This window comes from Piliocolobus tephrosceles, chromosome 8 (genome assembly GCF_002776525.5).
Source record: "Piliocolobus tephrosceles isolate RC106 chromosome 8, ASM277652v3, whole genome shotgun sequence".
NCBI lineage: Eukaryota > Metazoa > Chordata > Mammalia > Primates > Cercopithecidae > Piliocolobus > Piliocolobus tephrosceles.
The window spans coordinates 33,079,039-33,096,165 of record NC_045441.1 but is presented as its reverse complement, the minus strand read 5'-3'; the positions used below and the strand labels follow the sequence as shown (position 1 = coordinate 33,096,165).

The following is a 17,127-nucleotide window of genomic DNA, read 5'->3' as shown; positions in this document are numbered from 1 at the left end:
ACAGTCTTGCTCTGTCACCCAGACTGGAGTGCAGTGGCATGATCTTGGCTCACTGCAACCTCTGCCTCCCCGGTTCAAGCAATTCTGCCTCAGCCTCCTGAGTAGCTGGGATTACAGGCATCCACCACCACACCCGGCTAATTTTGTATTTTTATTTAATTTAATTTATTTATTTGAGATGGAGTCTCACTCTGTCACCCAGGCTGGAGTGCAGTGGTGTAATCTTGGCTCGCTGCAACCTCCACCTCCTGAATTTAAGAGATTCTCCTGCCTCAGACTCCTAAGTAGCTGGGATTACAGGTGCCCGCCACCATGCCCAGCTAATTTTTGTAGTTTTAGAAGAGACGGGGTTTCGCCATGTTGACCAGGCTGGTCTTGAACTCCTGACCTCAGGTAATCTGCCCACCTTGCCTCCCAAAGTGCTGGGATTACAGGTGTGAGCTGGCTGGGCATGGGTGATGGGGTCTTGCTCTGTCCCCAAGGCTGGAGTGTAGTGGTGCCATCATAGCTCAAAGCAACCTGAGCTCCCAGGTTCAAGTGATCCTCCTACCTTACCCTCCAAAGTAGCTGGTACTACAGATATACCCCACTGTGCCTGGCTATTTTTACTCTTAAAAATACATGTGGCCTGGACACGGTGGCTCACGCCTGTAATCCTAGCACTTTGGGAAGCCAAGGTGGGTGGATCCTATAGCCCAGGAGTTCAAGACCAGCCTGGGCAACATGGCGAAATCTTGTCTCTGCAAAAACTACAAAAAATGTAGCTGGTGGAACACGCCTGTAGTCCCAGCTACTTGAGAGGCTGGGATGGAAAGATCACTTGAGCCCAGGAGGTCAAGGCTGCAGTGAGCCATGATCGTGCCACTGCACTCCAGGCTGGGCAACAGAGTGATCCTATCTGAAAAAACAAACAAAACGCAATTTTAGGACCAGGTGGGGTGGCTCACACCTATAATCCCAGCACTTTGGGAGGCCAAGGCAGGTGGATCACCTGAGGTCAGGAGTTTGAGACCAGGCTGGCCAACATGGTGAAACCCTGTCTGTACTAAAAGTATAAAAATTAGCCAGGCTTGGTAGTGTGTGCTTGTAATCCCAGCTATTCAGGAGGCTGAGGCAGGAGAATCGCTTGAACCCAGGAGGAGGTTGCAGTGATTAGAAATCGAGCCACTGCACTGCAGCCTGGGGGGCAGAGTGAGACTCTGTCTCAAAAAACAAAACAAAACAAAACAAAAAACAATTTAGTTCTCGAGGCTTTTCCATTTAATATTTTTATATCCTCATATTTCTAAATCTGGATGACAGTGTTACAGTCCAGTAAGGTGAATTGTGAATTGCTGAAATTCTTCAGATGTTTTTTAAAGAGTTTTCAGTATTCCTCATGTTAGAATTAATGCAGAGAAAAATCATGTCCTTTGAACTAGTTACATGTTGTGGACTTCTGGCCTGCAGCTCTTGGGGATTATGTGACATACTGGGAAGGGACACATTTCTGCTCTGTGGCTGTTACTAGAAATCTAGTCGGCAAATCAGACTCAGCTTGTGAGAAGACAGGAAGGCACAGATTAGGGTTGAGCCAGCCTTCAACAGGTTTGCCTGGCAGTAGACACAATGGAGCACATCTTAACTATTCTGGTAGGTCCTGGGTTTCTCTTGGTAGTTTTTGATAGAAAGGGGAATGGTGTGAGGAAAAAGTGGGCACATATTTCACCTTTCCACTGATGAGGCAGGTGGAATTGGGATAGTCAGTGGATAGGCCAATAGCTGGTGGCTGTGAGGAGAATGAGGATTTCCATACTGGTGTGTCATATTTGCAGATAGGTTGTGACCTAAAAAGTTTTTTAAAAAACAGCAGTTAGAGGCCGGGCACAGTGGCTCACGCCTGTAATCCCAACACTTTGGGAGGCCGAGGCAGGCGGATCACAAAGTCAGGAAATTGAGACCATCCTGGCTAACACAGTGAAACCCTGTCTCTACTAAAAATACAAAAAATCAGCCGGGCGTGGTGGTGGGAGCCTGTAGTCCCAGCTCCTCAGGAGGCTGAGGCAGGAGAATGGCGTGAACCCGGGAGACGGAGCTTGCAGTGAGCCGAGATCGTGCCACTGCACTCTAGCCTGGGCGAGTGAGTGAGACTCTGTCTAAAAAACAAAGAAACAAACAAACAAAAAAACAGCAGTTAGGGTACACAAAAATTTTGGTGATTTTCCCCTGAATACCACCCTTGACTCTTATTTTGAAATTCCTGCTTTCTCGGAGTTTACAACATCCTTGCCAAACAGCCTTCTCCCTCCTTACGACAAAAAAAGAAAAAAAAGTTCTGGGGTTGGGAGGACACTCCATTCTTAACATCCTCTATATCCCAGCCCAGTTCCCCAGCTCTTGCTGGGACTAGTTGTACCTATCTTCATCATTTGGTCCCAGCATGACTACCCGTTGGTGCATGAGCTGATCTGTTAACCTAACAGCCAGATGCTAGTCTGGTACTCAGATGCTGGGCTGCATCATATAGGATACACAGGATCACCCTGGAAGCTTGTTGACACAGATTCCTGTGCAACACTCAGATACAGTCTTAATGTAGATTTGTGTTGGGTGGTATGGTAGGCAGAATAATGGCCTACCACTCTGAAACACGTGAATATGTTACCTAACATGACAAAAGAGAATTAAATTGCTAATCAGATGACTGTAAAATAGATTATCCTGGATCATCTGGATGGGCCTAATGTAATCACAACGGTCTATTTCCTTGCCTCTTCCAGCTTGGCTCTGGCTCCCTTCCTCCAGCAAGGGTGGGTTGAGCCTTCACATGGCACCACTTTGACCTCTTCTGCTTCCCTCTTCTACACTGAAAGACTTGTGGGCCAGGAGGGGTGGCTCGCACCTGTAATCCCAGTACTTTGGTAGGCCGAGGAATGCAGACCACTTGGCCCCAGGAGTTCAAAACCGTCCTGGGCAACATGGCGAAACCTCATCTAGAAAGAAAAGAGAAGGGAAGGGGGAGGGGGACATACATATATACACACACATATATGTACGTACATACATACATACACACTAACTGGACGTGGTGGTGCGTGCCCGTAGTCTTAGCTTTCCAGGAGGCTGAGGTGGGAGGATCGCATCAGCCTGGATGACAGTGAGACCATGTCTCAAAAAAAAAAAAAAGATTTGCGATTAGGATTCTTAGTCCTCACCTGTATTCGTTTCCTATTGCTACTGTAACAAATTATCACAAATTTAGTGGCTTAAAACGACGCAAGTCTGTAGGTCAGAAGTCTGACACGGCAGCCTGGTTAGGGAGCCCTACAGCAACCCGCCCTTCCTCTCAGGCAAAGTTGCTGCCATGGCTCATTACTCCAACCGGTTCCTTCAGCCCAGTCGATCTCAGTGGCTCCACCATAGTGCCCGGCGGGACCCTAACCCTAACCAAGCAGGGAGACGGTCGTGCCCGTCACGACCTCGGCCCTCGGCCCCGGCCGAGGTTTCTCCTGCAGGTCGCGAGAATCAGGTGCGTCAGCGGCGTCCGGGAACGCCGGAGGAGTCAGTGGGGCGGCTCTGCAGTCCAAAGTACCCCTTCGACCCGAGCACGGCCGCTCCACCGCCTCCTCCTAGAACCAGTCTCTGGCGCTGCGCAGTCGCAGAGCTCCGCCCGAACACCGGAAGACTAGGCGCCAGCACTTCCGGGAAGTGACGGCGTCTCCGAAGCTGATTGGTTGTTGCTTTGCGCCCCCCCCCCCCCCCGCTCCCCCGCGTCCGTGGCTTTTTTTCCTGAAGTGCGAGCGTGCTGTCGCTACTGAGCAGCGCCATGGAAGACTCAGAAGCACTGGGCTTCGAACACATGGGCCTCGATCCCCGGCTCCTGCAGGTACACGCGAGGGCTGGGGAGCCGGCTTATGGGGTTCCGCGGGGCGCGCCATCACTCTTCGCCCCCCTTGAGCCGCACTCCTGGTCTCTCCTAGGCTGTCACCGATATGGGCTGGTCGCGACCTACGCTGATCCAGGAAAAGGCCATCCCACTGGCCCTAGAAGGGAAGGACCTCCTGGCTCGGGCCCGCACGGGCTCCGGCAAGACGGCAGCTTATGCTATTCCGATGCTGCAGCTGTTGCTCCACAGGAAGGCGGTGGGTAACGAGAAAGCTGAGGGGAGGAAGGAGGCGAACTCCAAAAGCCTGGGAAGGGCTGTTCCCGTTTGTCGGAGGTTTTCTCTTGGTCCTGTACCCGTGCAGGCCGGCCTGAGAACCTGGTGCTGTTGTGGCAAACACTCTGGGCTGTGGTAGTTCAGGTTACCTGGATCCTTGTCCAGGCCCTGCTACCACCAACCTTTGCGTAATCTTCAACAAAGCACTTTCTTTTCTTTTTTGCATAAAAAGGGAGCACATCTCTTTTTTCTACTTATAGAATTATTGTGAGAATTTAGCTTCATAACTAGTACGTTTAAAGTAGCTTCATAAACATAGAGTACGTTATTCTTTTTGAGGGTCAGTGCCTGAGGAAACAACTCTCCACTCTGCATTCTGAGGCCGGCAGAGTGATCGATCATCAAAATACTGCTGAGTAGGGTTGCAGCGATGGGTCGGTTAGGCTGGAAGGGGTAGAGAAAAGCATCAGGTGGACACAGTGATGTGCACTGCTGGCTAAAGTCTTTAGTTCATATTCTTACAGACAGGTCCGGTGGTGGAACAGGCAGTGAGAGGCCTTGTTCTTGTTCCTACCAAGGAACTGGCACGGCAGGCACAGTCCATGATTCAGCAGCTGGCTACCTACTGCGCTCGGGATGTCCGTGTGGCCAATGTCTCAGCTGCCGAAGACTCAGCCTCTCAGAGGTGGGTAAAAGCAGCAAAGCGGTACCTGAATGAAGCCACACAGAGTTGTGGGGTTGGGTTTGTGTGTGGCAAAAAAGAGCAAGTCCAGGGTGAGATGCCAGCTGCTACGTTGTCCCTGATATTGATGTCTTGCCCACCTGCAGAGCTGTGCTGATGGAGAAGCCAGATGTAGTAGTGGGGACCCCATCTCGCGTATTAAGCCACTTGCAGCAAGACAGCCTGAAACTTCGTGACTCCCTGGAGCTTTTGGTGGTGGACGAAGCTGATCTTCTTTTTTCCTTTGGCTTTGAAGAAGAGCTCAAGAGTCTCCTCTGGTAAGGCAGAAGTGGGTGTGATTCCTAGTGGAAACATCTGTGAGTAGGAATTGGCATGAGAGTGGGGTGGCTGGAAGCCAGTTACTATTAGCAGCCCTTGGAGCTGGAATCTCATTGGACTCTTTCATTTCAGTCACTTGCCCCGGATTTACCAGGCGTTTCTCATGTCGGCTACTTTTAATGAGGACGTACAAGCACTCAAGGAGCTAGTATTACATAACCCGGTAAGAGGCACCATGGAAGCGTCTGGAGCTGCAGGCATGGGGGCACTCAAAGATCTTGATGCTCCTCCTTAGGGGAGCCTTTGGTGTTTTGGGTGGGACAGTTGTTACTTAGTGTCTTGTCCCTAGTCCTAAGGCACTAAAAGTCAGTGGTCTTAAATCACTATGTATTTCCAAGTGTCTGCAGGGGATGTCTCCCATTTCAGGCCATACATTGCCTAAAATCCTGAGCAAGGACCTCCCCTCAGGGGCAGCTTTGAGAAGCAGAGCGAAAATTCTAAGGCCAAGGTTCTCATCTTAAGTAAACTTTACCTTTCAGAAGGCGTGTTGCTGTAGGCCTTCCTTCCTCGATGTAGTCCTTTATTGATGTGTTTCTCTTTGTTCTGTGCTTGGGAGTATTTTATATATGGTTTTGGTGGTATATTCTATATACCACAACAATTAGGGCATTTTGGGGTTTTAGGTTACAAAACTGGAGGAGACAGGGTGCCAGGAATCCTTAAATGCATCTCTGCCCTGCACTAAAATGTTGATGTTTTGATTGATGAGTAAGTGGCCATACCATCTCTGTGTTCTTTTCCTTTCTGACCACAGGCCTGTTTTCTCCCCAGGTTACCCTTAAGTTACAGGAGTCCCAGCTGCCTGGGCCAGACCAGTTACAGCAGTTTCAGGTGGTCTGTGAGACTGAGGAAGACAAATTCCTGCTGCTGTATGCCCTGCTCAAGCTGTCATTGATTCGGGGCAAGTCTCTGCTCTTTGTCAACACTCTAGAGCGGAGTTACCGGCTACGCCTGTTCCTGGAGCAGTTCAGCATTCCCACCTGTGTGCTCAATGGAGAACTTCCACTGCGCTCCAGGTTTGCTACAGCCAACATCTTGGTTGAGATAAGTTGAAGATAGAGATGGAAAGGGGACCCAGTTAATGTTCTGTTTCTTAAGCACTTAATAGGGGCCAGGTTCTAGATGTAACTGATACTGACTGACTTCTCCCAACTCCAAAATCCCTATCATGGCTGGGCGCCGTGGCTCATGCCTGTAATCCCAGCACTTTGGGAGGCCAAGGTGGGCGGATCGCCTGAGCTCGGGAGTTCAAGACCAGCCTGGCCAGCATGGTGAAACCCCATCTCTACTTAAAATACAAAAATTAGCTGTGTGTGGTGGCAGGCGCCTGTAATCCCAGCTACTCGGGAAGCTGAGACAGGAGAATTGCTTAAACCCGGGAGGTGGAGGTTGCAGTGAGCTGAGATCGTGCCATTGCACTCCAGCCTGGGGAACAAGAGTGAAACTCTGTCTCAAAAAAAAACAAAACCCTGTCATTATTTTATTTCCAGCTGAGGAAACTGAGGCACAATGATTAAGTAGGGAAAGAGATTAAGAAGAGGAAAAAGTAGGAAAGAGTGATGGTTACTATGATAGTAGGGATGGCAGAGGGGCCTTAAGCTTGCTCTGCCGAGCTGATTCTCTGTCCACTCTTGGCTGCAGGTGCCACATCATCTCACAGTTCAACCAAGGTTTCTATGACTGTGTCATAGCAACTGATGCCGAAGTCCTGGGGGCCCCAGTCAAGGGCAAGCGTCGGGGCCGAGGGCCCAAAGGGGACAAGTGAGTCCATGCCTCTTTTTCCATCCCTCCCCAGAAAGACCGATTTCTTTCAGCTTTTTGGAAGACTAAAACTAGAGTGCACAGAGCAGGGAGCCAAACCTTCCAGGCCTGGCTGGTAGTGTAGCCCAGAGAGCCCTGCAGGTTCTTGCTCAGCTGCCTGGATATAAAGATGGGAGTGGATGGTGCACACTGCATATGCAGCATGAAGGGCAAGACTGGTGGGGTTGTTGGCATGTAGAGCCCTGCAGGAGAGATGGCCTGTCCTCCATGTGGCTGTGACTTGCAGGGAGCATGTTTCTGAAGGGAAAAGGAACCCCCCAACTCTCCAGTCTCTCTCCACCTGAAGGCTTGACTAGCTCAGGGTTGGTTCTCAGATCACCATGTAGGGCATTGAGTTCTGCTATTGTCCCAGAATGGAGGTCAGGCCAGGATTTGGCTCCATGTCAAAGCTCCAGGCTGCCCCAGGAAACCCTGACTCCTGGAACGGTTCCATTGTTGAAGAGTCCTCTGTATGTCAGGGTCTTATGATCTACAGGCATTGTTTAGAGGAAGTTTTGTTGATTCAGCTTGTGAATACCTGCCCAGAGGAGAGGAAGGGTCCGACTGACATTGAGTTATCTCTGCAGGGCCTCTGATCCGGAGGCAGGTGTGGCCCGGGGCATAGACTTCCACCATGTGTCTGCTGTGCTCAACTTTGATCTTCCCCCAACCCCTGAGGCCTACATCCATCGAGCCGGCAGGTAGGAGGGCTAGGAGTGTGATGGCCCAGGCACCTGTGTGGTGGACACGCTGAGGGACTTGGGGTGTACTGGACAGAGCCTGCGGGTTGGAGATGCAAGCTGCACTGTCTCCCCTTGCAGGACAGCACGCGCTAACAACCCAGGCATAGTCTTAACCTTTGTGCTGCCCACGGAGCAGTCCCACTTAGGCAAGATTGAGGAGCTTCTCAGTGGAGGTAAGAGCCTGGCTCTTGTGGGCCTGGGCCAGGGTCAGGCTTCTCGCATGATGCTTTAAAACTCCGTGATGATGATGACAGAGGTCACAACATAGTGTGACAGGCCACTTCCACTATCCATCCTTGTTTTGCCCTGAGTGGCAGGCACTGTTCCCCTTGAGAGATAAACAAATTGAGGTAATTTGTCCAAAGTCATGTTTACTGTCTGCCTCATGAGCATTGAGTGACCTGACATGCTGCTGTGACAGCTCAGGATAGCACCTGACCCCAGGGTGCTGGGTGATCCTAGACTGCTCTCTGTGGCCATCGTCACGGGGTACCTTGACTCCCAAGGAATACTATGGGGTACTCCTTGGGAGAGGAGAAGAGAGTGGGTGACGGGTTCTTGGGCTCAGGGCCATACAGGCCACCCCCATCCACACACAGGGACAGATGGGTCATCACTGTAAGAGGCCCAGGTACAGCTAAGCTACATGTTTGGCATCCCAGGAAGGCGGTGGGTCCTCTGCAGCTTTGCCCCAAGGAGGAGGTGCAGGAGGCCTCCAACGAAGACCCTGTCCTAAGGCCTCAGCCTGTGGGACCCTCACTGCTTTCTTCTCCACAGAGAACAGGGGCCCCATTCTGCTCCCCTACCAGTTCCGGATGGAGGAGATCGAGGGCTTCCGCTATCGCTGCAGGGTGAGCTGCTGTGGTGGGGAGGGGAATGAGAGGAGAGGGACTGTGGCCCAGGGACTGCACCCTGTTGCTGAGCATCCAGGCGTGAGGGAGGATTTGGGGCAGCCTCACTGTCTTGACCTTCAGTGTCCACCCCCAGGATGCCATGCGCTCAGTGACTAAGCAGGCCATTCGGGAGGCGAGATTGAAGGAGATCAAGGAGGAGCTTCTGCACTCTGAGAAGCTTAAGGTGAGGGGATGGGAAGTGAGGAGGGGACAAATCTTAGACGGCTGCCCTTTTTGGAGACTCGCTGAGCTCCGAGTGGTGAGAAGCAGAGAACTGGGCAGTTTTCTGGCCTTTGGCACAGAAAGGGAGGAAATGGGAGGAAGCCAGTCTGTTCTGCTTGGTAGTAAATTGGCACAACCTTATGGTGGACACTGTCCAGCAGAATTACAAGCTCATGTGTCCTTTCATCCGAAATTCCACTTCTGGAACTTAATCTTGGTCACACTTGTGAATGTGCATGGTCAAGCATGTGTCTGCGTTCATCATGGCATTATCATGGAACCAAAAGATGGAAACAGCCCGGGGCCACCATAGGGGGCTTGCTAGGTAAGCTCGGGTGCATCCAGAGCCGAAAGTTACATGGGAAGGAATGAGGTTGGTTGTGTGTCCATATGGAACAGTCTGTGAGGTGATGCCCAGCAAAAAGTGGTGCAGGGTACTGTCGTGTGTGTCATGGAGAAGAGAAAATAGAAGCATCCACTCCCGGGAGGTGTGAAAAATGTGCAGAAGCAGGTGCCTCATGCCTTTTGAAACACATGACTATGTTATCCTTTGAAAAGCTCAGTTTGTGAAGTCACACAAGAAAGATGCTCACTCTGTGGCTCTCCCTCTTCCCCGGCAGACATACTTTGAAGACAACCCCAGGGACCTCCAGCTGCTGCGGCATGACCTACCTTTGCACCCCGCAGTGGTGAAGCCCCACCTGGGCCATGTTCCTGACTACCTGGGTGAGTGTGGCCTGACGGGGCAGGAAGTAGCAGGCTGAGGAAGTGGCATTAATTTCTCTGCTGCTGGATCAGCCTCTGTGCTTGGTGCTGGGGATGCTCAGGCAGAATAGGACCTGGAAACGCTGGCAGCACGCGGGCGTATAAACAGGCACACCCCTGTGTTTCTAAACTTGTTTGCTTGGTCCCACGGGTTAGCTGTCGCTGTCTCCATTTCAGAGATGAGAAAACTGAGGTAGTGCAGAGTGGGTGGCAGACCCAGGATTTCAGGCCAGGTGGTCTCCAGAGCTGGGCCAAATTGCTATCCATGGGTCAAAGGGAGTGAATAGGTTTGGGAGAGAGTCACGGGCAGGAGGCAGAGAAAGCCACCTGAGCTGCAAAAGACTCAAGATTAGCCACTGAAGAGGCATCTGTGGAGTCTCTGGGTAAGAGCAGTCAGCAGGGAGAAAAACGCTATAAGGCCTAAACAGAACAGGTGGCAAAAGAAGAGCCAGTGACGATGGGAGGAATGCAGGGGTAGTGTAGGCATGGGGTCAGGACCCTGGGATTGGTTTCTGTGGTGCAGCCCAGGCTAGAGCTTTATGTGACCTTTAAAGCTGGGCACCTCTCGTCATCTTAGGCAGGCTCTGGGTAATGACTTCTTTCAGTGTCTCATAGATGTTTTTGGTAATGAGTATGTGTGACTTTTATGCCTAAAATGGATTGAAGGAGAAGAGTGGTGGAAATGAGGCTGTGGGCAGCAAGTGCAGGACCCTTCCCAGTGCCACAGGCTCTGCTCAGCGTGGACCTGCAGCCACCCAGCGGGTGTGGTGTTGCTGCTGTGGAGGTGACAAAGGGTGGAGATGGAATGTTCCAGGGCAGGAAAAGCCTGGACACTGGGAAAGGAAAGATCCAGAAGAGATGGGAACATGAAAATGCCAGAGAGAGTGGTGGGGGCCAGGTTCTCACAGGATAGTGAGCTGGAAGAGACCCCAGTCCAGGTCCTGGCCTGAGATGTGAGCAGGGGAGTTGGGAGGGTGGGTAGGGAGGAAGAGGGTAAGGCCAGAGCTTTGGCCTGAGGAACCCAGTCTGCTCCTATAGCGGAGTCACTTGCCAAGGTGTGACCAGGAGGTTTAGAAGGACCAGGAGAAGGTGGAAAGGTGTCAGGATGTGGGATGTTTGACACTTGAAGGGGAAGGCCCAGGTGTGGTTGGCTTAGGGGAGTCCATGGGGTGGGCGAGTTGAAGACAGAGCCAAGATCAGGTGCAGCTGGGATGTGGGCCCCCGTATCTGTAGTAATGGGCCACAGGTGAAGAAATTACCTGTTGACTTTTATTTCAGCTACATTTTCTTTCTTTAAGGATGTCTTTTTCTTTCTTGTTACATGTTTGTTGGAACACATCTAAACAATACAGGAGAGTGATTTAGACAGTGGAAGTCTAAGGTGCTCACATTCTCCTAGCCCTGTGCAGGTGTGATAGTGAACATATATATGTCATAGGCTGCCAGTTGGGTCAGAATTGGAGAATTTGCTGCAGAATCAGTGGGAGGGCAGGGGTGGGAACAGTAGTGGTGAGCCCACTGCTCAGGCAAGCATCTCTTCCAGTTCCTCCTGCTCTTCGTAGCCTGGTGCGCCCTCACAAGAAGCGGAAGAAGCTGTCGTCTTCTTGTAGGAAGGCCAGGGTATGGCTCCTGGGGACTTGGGGACAGCTGCAGGACTCCTCCCCACCTGGCTCTTTGTCATCACCAGAATGTGTAGGCGCCTTGCCCTCGGGAGGGGGAGAGAGGGCACCCTAGAACCGGGCCCCCAAAATCTGGTGGCTGGGACACAATCTGGTGTAGGATAGGAATACTTTTGCAGCCGCCTGCAGGCCCTGCTTTTCTTTCCCCAGCTGCCTTTCCCCATTTCCTTGTCTGTAGCACCTTCTGGTCGTGTTGGCCAGGTGCGGGCACGGCTCCCTTTGTGTCTTTCTCAGTTGGGTGGGTGAGTGGATAGTTTGTCAGCCTGATTCCCCCAACTAACCTGTGACTTTGCCTCCTTAGAGAGCGAAGTCCCAGAACCCACTGCGCAGCTTCAAGCACAAAGGAAAGAAATTCAGACCCACAGCCAAGCCCTCCTGAGGTTGTTGGGCCTCTCTGGAGCTGAGCACATTGTGGAGCACAGGCTTCCACCCTTCATGGACAGGCGTGGCTCTCGTGCTTACTGTACAGCCTGAACAGACAATTCTGGGGCTGGCAGTGCTGGGCCCTTTAGCTCCTTGGCACTTACAAGCTGGCATCTTGCCCCTTGACAGCAGAATAAAAATTTTAGCTGCCCCAGTTTGTGCCTCCAGCATATGAAAAGGACTGTTCGAATCCCCAAAACATCAGGAGTCAGGAAACTTCCGGAAGACAGCAGCGCCTGGCTCTGCAGCTGCATGCAGTGCTTCACTTGGCCAGCAGAGGTCAGCTGTGCTGAGCTGCCCCAGCCATGAGAAGAGAAGCTTGTCCTTGCCGGCAGGTGGCTATGGCCGGCCCAGAGCCTTCCTGCACAGCTGCTGCTGCCCTGCTGCCTGGGATCAGGCTGGGAGATGGGCCTTCCTGACCGCCAGCCTTCCTCTCCCCAAGCACACGCACATGTAGATTCGGGGGGAAGCTGCCTGCTCTTCCTTAGAGGAGCCAGGGCAGTTAATCTGCTGGTCCCTTTCTGAACAACTGTTGATGTGTGAGCTGTGTCTGTGTGTTATGTGCATAAGCGGTGGTGTAACATGCACACACGTACTGTTCCTTGTGCCCTGGCTTCAGCTCTCCAGCTGCCTTCTCAGCCTGAAGGCTGGGCTTCTCTGCTGGTTTGAGGCCCTAGATTGCATGTCACCTGCTTACTAGGCGTTACAAGGCCAGGCTGGGGGCATGAGGAGGTTGGGGCAGTGGGAGAGTGGGGAGAAACTAGGGGAGTGTCTGCATATTTTAGAACCAAGTTTTTTCTTGGCAAAAACTTGTACAGAGACGAGTGAGGCTGGGCCTTTGGTCACGGTGGGACTGAAGCTAGCAGGACCCGAGATTTGGTGCCTCCATGATCCCTGCTCCTCTTCGGTTAATGCCCAAGGATTTCCATGAAGCCAGCGTGTATGATGGGGGCAGGAAGGTGGTATTTTCTGGGCAGGTGTGAACTAGAGCTGCCAGGGAGCTGCAGATAGTATTCTTGCAGTCTGGTGGTTAGGAGTATTCAGAAGGAAAAAGTTAATGGAACTGGAGATAAAGAGCAACCATTTGAGCATCTACTGGGAGACACGTGTCAACTGCACAGACCCTCTCGGTGGGCATCACTCCCACCTCTTGGAAGATGAGACAGGGCAGAGAGTGCCTGCAGTGCTGAGGCCTGGTCCTTGCCCTAGGTTGGCCTTCCCACCTGGCTTCATGGAGTGCTGAGGCTAGTCCTGGGGACAGTGAGCGCTCTGGATGTTGCGGCCAAGCTGTGTTCTAAAGTGATGCACAGCCTGTCTCCACTGTGTTTATCTCTCTGACCCTGTCACTACCAGTCACACCCTACCAAGAGAGCTTGTATCCCAGAGCCACCCTGGATGGAGAGGGGATTGGTTTCCCTGGTGATTTCCTTCTTGTGGGGATGGGGTAGAGGAACATGGAGCTAGCCTTACGCTGTATTCCTGCCTGGGGACAGCAGGGTCTGGGCCCGGAGCAGAGGAGCTTGGGTAAAGGTATGGTGGCTGTTTGTTCAAAGTGTACATTCAGGCTGGGCGTGGTGGCTCACGCTTGTAATCTCGGCACTTTGGGAGGCTGAGGCAGGTGGATCACGAGGTCAGGAGATCAAGGCCATCCCGGCCAACATGGTGAAACCCTGTCTCCACAAAAAATACAAAAATTAGCTGGGCGTGGTGGCACGCGCCTGTAATCCCAGTTACCCGGGAGGCTGAGGCAGGAGAATTGCTTGAACTCGGGAGTCAGAGGTTGTGGTGAGCCAAGATCGCACCACTGCACTCCAACCTGGTGACAGAGCGAGACTCCCGTCTCAAAAAAAAAAAAAAAACGTACATTCAGGGCCAGGCCTGGTGGCTCACACCCGTAATCCCAGCACTTTGGGAGGCCGAGGCAGGTGGATCACGAGGTCAGGAGATCGAGGCCAGCTTGACCAACATGGTGAAACCCCATCTCTACTGAAAATACAAAAATTAGCTGGGCAGGGTGGTGAGCACCTGTAATCCCAGCTACTCGGGAGGCTGAGACAGGAGAATCACTAGAACCTGGGAGGCGGAGGTTGCAGTGAGCTGAGATTGCGCCACTGCACTCCAGCCTTGGCAACAAAGCGATACTCCGTCTCAAAAAAAAAGTATACCTACCTTCCTCCTAATGGCATCCCTGGGCGAAGCTATTTCTATGTTTTAGGTGGGGAAGATGCGACTCAGAAGTTGCCTGGTGTATGAGGTTCTGTGCAGGGTTTGGACTCTGGCCTGTCCACCCTGGTGGAACAGCTGGTACCACAGGGCCTTTTGCTATGGGGTTAGGCACCATGTGGGCGCTCTGGGGCCAGGGCATTGGATAGGATGGGAGGATTGCTTGAGCCCAGAAGTTTGAGGCTGTATGATCACACAGCTGCCCTCCATCCTGGGCAACACACTGGGACACTCTGGTTTTTTTTTGTTTTTTTGTTTTTTTTTTTGAGACAGAGTCTCGCTTTGTTGACCAGGCTAGAGTGCGTTGGTGCAGTCTCAGCTCACTGCAACCTCTGCCTCCTGGGTTTAGACAGTTCTTACTGCCTCAGCCTCCTGAGTAGCTGGGATTACAGGCGGCTGCCACCACGCCTGGCTGTTTTTTGTATTTTTAGTAGAGATAGGCTTTCGCTATGTTGGTCAGGCTGATCTTGAACTCCTGACCTCAGGTGATCCACCTTGGCCTCTCAAAGTGCTGGGATTATAGGTGTGAGCCACCACGCCTGGCCGTGAGACCCCCGTCTTTAAAAAATAAAGGACAGGGACTGGGTGTGGTGGTTCACATCTGTAATCCCAGCACTTTGGGAGGCCAAGGTGGGCGGATCATGAGGTCAGGAGATGGAGACCATCCTCGCTAACACGGTAAAACCCCATCTCTACTGAAAATACAAAAAATTAGCCAGGCGTGGCGGTGGGCACCTGTAGTCCCAGTTACTCAGGAGGCTGAGGCAGGAGAATGGCGTGAACCCAGGAGGCGGAGCTTGCAGTGAGCTGAGATTGCGCCACTGCACTCCAGCCTGGGCGACGGAGTGAGACTCCGTGTAAAAAAAAGTGAATAAAGAAAGAACAGGAAAGTCCGTCTTCGTGTGCTGAGACTACAGAGAGAAAGTATACAGGGCTCGCTCGTTCAGTACCCCACCGGGGAGGCAGTTACCATGTGCCCATTTACATGTGAGCAAACAGGCACTCAGGGTTAGCTTCTTGGACTTAGTCTCTCTGGCCAAAGCCTGTGCCCTTTGCACAAACATGCAAATCAGGACTGGGGCAGGTGTAGGATGAGGGTATGTGTGCTATGGGCAAATGAACCTAGGGCTGTCCAGGGCCAGACAGCACAGAGGACGTGCGGGCCTGGAAGGGAAGAAGGGGGTGTGGCATGTGCTGCCTGGAAGCCTAAGGCTTCACTAAACAGCAGAGAAGCTTGAATGGCTTTCAGGCTGGTGACGCCCTGGGCTCAAGCATGAAGGTCAGGAGAGTGCAGTGGCATCTCCACTCTGGGCTGGCACAGTTTTGCCCACATCTACACCTGAATGGGTGCCTGAGTGTCTGGACTGTGCTAGGGTGTGGAATCGGATGGACAAAGCACAGTCTATGAGGCAAGGAGCAGAGATGGTCAACCAATGCAGACTGCTCGATAGTCATGTTGGGAGTTCAGGGTACTGGAGGGCTATAAGGGGCTCTCACCCAGTTGGAGAGAATGCTGGCTTCCTTGAGAAAGTGGTGAGAGTATCTCATTCCTAGACACTTTTCAGAAGACGACATACATGCAACCAACAAACATTTGAAAAAAAAGCTCAATATCACTGATCATTAAAGAAACACAAAACCACAATGAGATGCCATCTCACACCAGCCAGAATGTCTATTATTAAAAAGTTAAAAAAAGAAAAAAATAACATGCTGGCAAAGTTGCAGAGAAAAGGGAACACTTGTACAGTGTTGGTGGGAGTGTAAATTAGTTAAACCATCGTGGAAAGCAGCATGGCAATTCCTCAAGGACCTAAAAGCAGAACTACCATTCGACCCAGCAATCCCATTACTTGGTATGTACCCAAAGAAATGTAAGTCATTCTACCGTAAAGACACGTGCACATGTATGTTCATTGCAGCACTATTCACAATAGTAAAGACATGGAATCAACCTATATGCCCATCAATGACAGATTGGAAAAAGAAAACGTGGTACATATATGTCATGGAATACTATTCAGACATAAAGACGTGAGATTATGTTCTTTGCAGGAACAAGGATGGAGCTGGAGGCCATTATCTTTAGCAAACTAAAGCAGGAACAGGAAACCAAATACCACATATTCTCACTTTCTCTCACCAAATGATGAGAACACATGGGGACTAAGAGGGGAACGACAGATACTGGAGCCCAGTGGAAGATGGGAGGAGGGAGAGGAGCAGGAAAAATAACTATTGGGTACTGGGCTTAGTACCTGGGTGACAAAATAATCTGTGCAACAAACCCCCATGACACAAGTTTACCTATACAACAAACCTGCATATGTACCACTTAACATAAAATAAAAGTTAAAAACAAGGCCAGGCATGGTGGCTCATGCCTGTAATCCCAGCCCTTTGGGAGGTGGAGATGGGCAGATCACCTGAGGTCAGAAGTTTGAGACCAGCCTGCCCAACATGGTGAAACCCTGTCTTTACCAACAACAACAACAAAAGCCAGGTGTGGTGGCCCACACCTGTAATCCCAGCTACTCGGGAGGCTGAGGCAGGAGAATTGCTTGAACTTGGGAGGCGGAGGTTGCAGTGAGCTGAGATTGCTCCACTGCACTCCCACTTGGGTGACAGAGGGAGACTCCGTCTCAAAAAAAAAAAAAAAAAGCGATACATCAGACACCACATGGCAGGATCCAGGATCCAATCAGATCAAGCTCTGGCATCACCCCATGGCAGGATCCAGTCAGATATTACCTCCTAGCATCACCTCATTGTGAGATCCAATTAGATCATGCCTCATTACCCTTTGCTTATAAAACCCAACCCAACCCCTAGCTCAGGAAAAGAGATTGAGTATTCCCTCCTTCCTTGCCAGTTGACTTTAAATAAAGCTTTTCTTATTTCAAAATATAAAAAAGAGAGTATCTCTGCTGGGCATGTTGGCTGGCTCGTGCCTGTAATCCCAGCACTTTGAGAGGCAGAAGTGGGCAGATCAACTGAGGTCAGGAGTTCAAGACCAGACTGGCCAACATGGCAAAACCCTGTCTCTACTAAAAATACAAAAATTAGCTGGGCATGGTGCCTGGATAATTTCCATGCCCGGCTAATTTTTGCATTTTTAGTAGAGATGGGGTTTTGCCATGTTGGTCAGGCTGGTCTTGAACTTCTGACCTTGTGATCCACC

The 17,127-nt window shown here is 51.4% G+C and overlaps 1 protein-coding gene across 1 annotated transcript; it reads left to right on the top strand.

The window, feature by feature from the left end:
• Window positions 1–3,680: 3,680 nt before the first annotated feature.
• Window positions 3,681–12,266, top strand: DDX56 (DEAD-box helicase 56). The gene is made up of 14 exons (XM_023226345.2): window positions 3,681–3,865; window positions 3,960–4,121; window positions 4,663–4,823; window positions 4,967–5,137; window positions 5,271–5,361; window positions 5,970–6,214; window positions 6,840–6,959; window positions 7,586–7,699; window positions 7,820–7,914; window positions 8,519–8,592; window positions 8,729–8,818; window positions 9,477–9,582; window positions 11,165–11,241; window positions 11,602–12,266. Exons 1-14 carry the CDS (start codon window positions 3,806–3,808, stop codon window positions 11,677–11,679), a joined length of 1,644 nt encoding a protein of 547 aa, XP_023082113.1. The 5' UTR covers window positions 3,681–3,805; the 3' UTR covers window positions 11,680–12,266.
• Window positions 12,267–17,127: the final 4,861 nt, after the last annotated feature.

Excerpts from the sequence above, each read along its gene's own strand:
- DDX56 (XM_023226345.2), top strand. The coding sequence starts at position 3,806 with ATGGAAGACTCAGAAGCACTGGGCTTCGAACACATGGGCCTCGATCCC. Across the intron at positions 4,122-4,662 it reads TGTTGCTCCACAGGAAGGCG|ACAGGTCCGGTGGTGGAACA; the intron begins GTGGGTAACGAG and ends ATATTCTTACAG. Across the intron at positions 6,215-6,839 it reads GAACTTCCACTGCGCTCCAG|GTGCCACATCATCTCACAGT; the intron begins GTTTGCTACAGC and ends TCTTGGCTGCAG.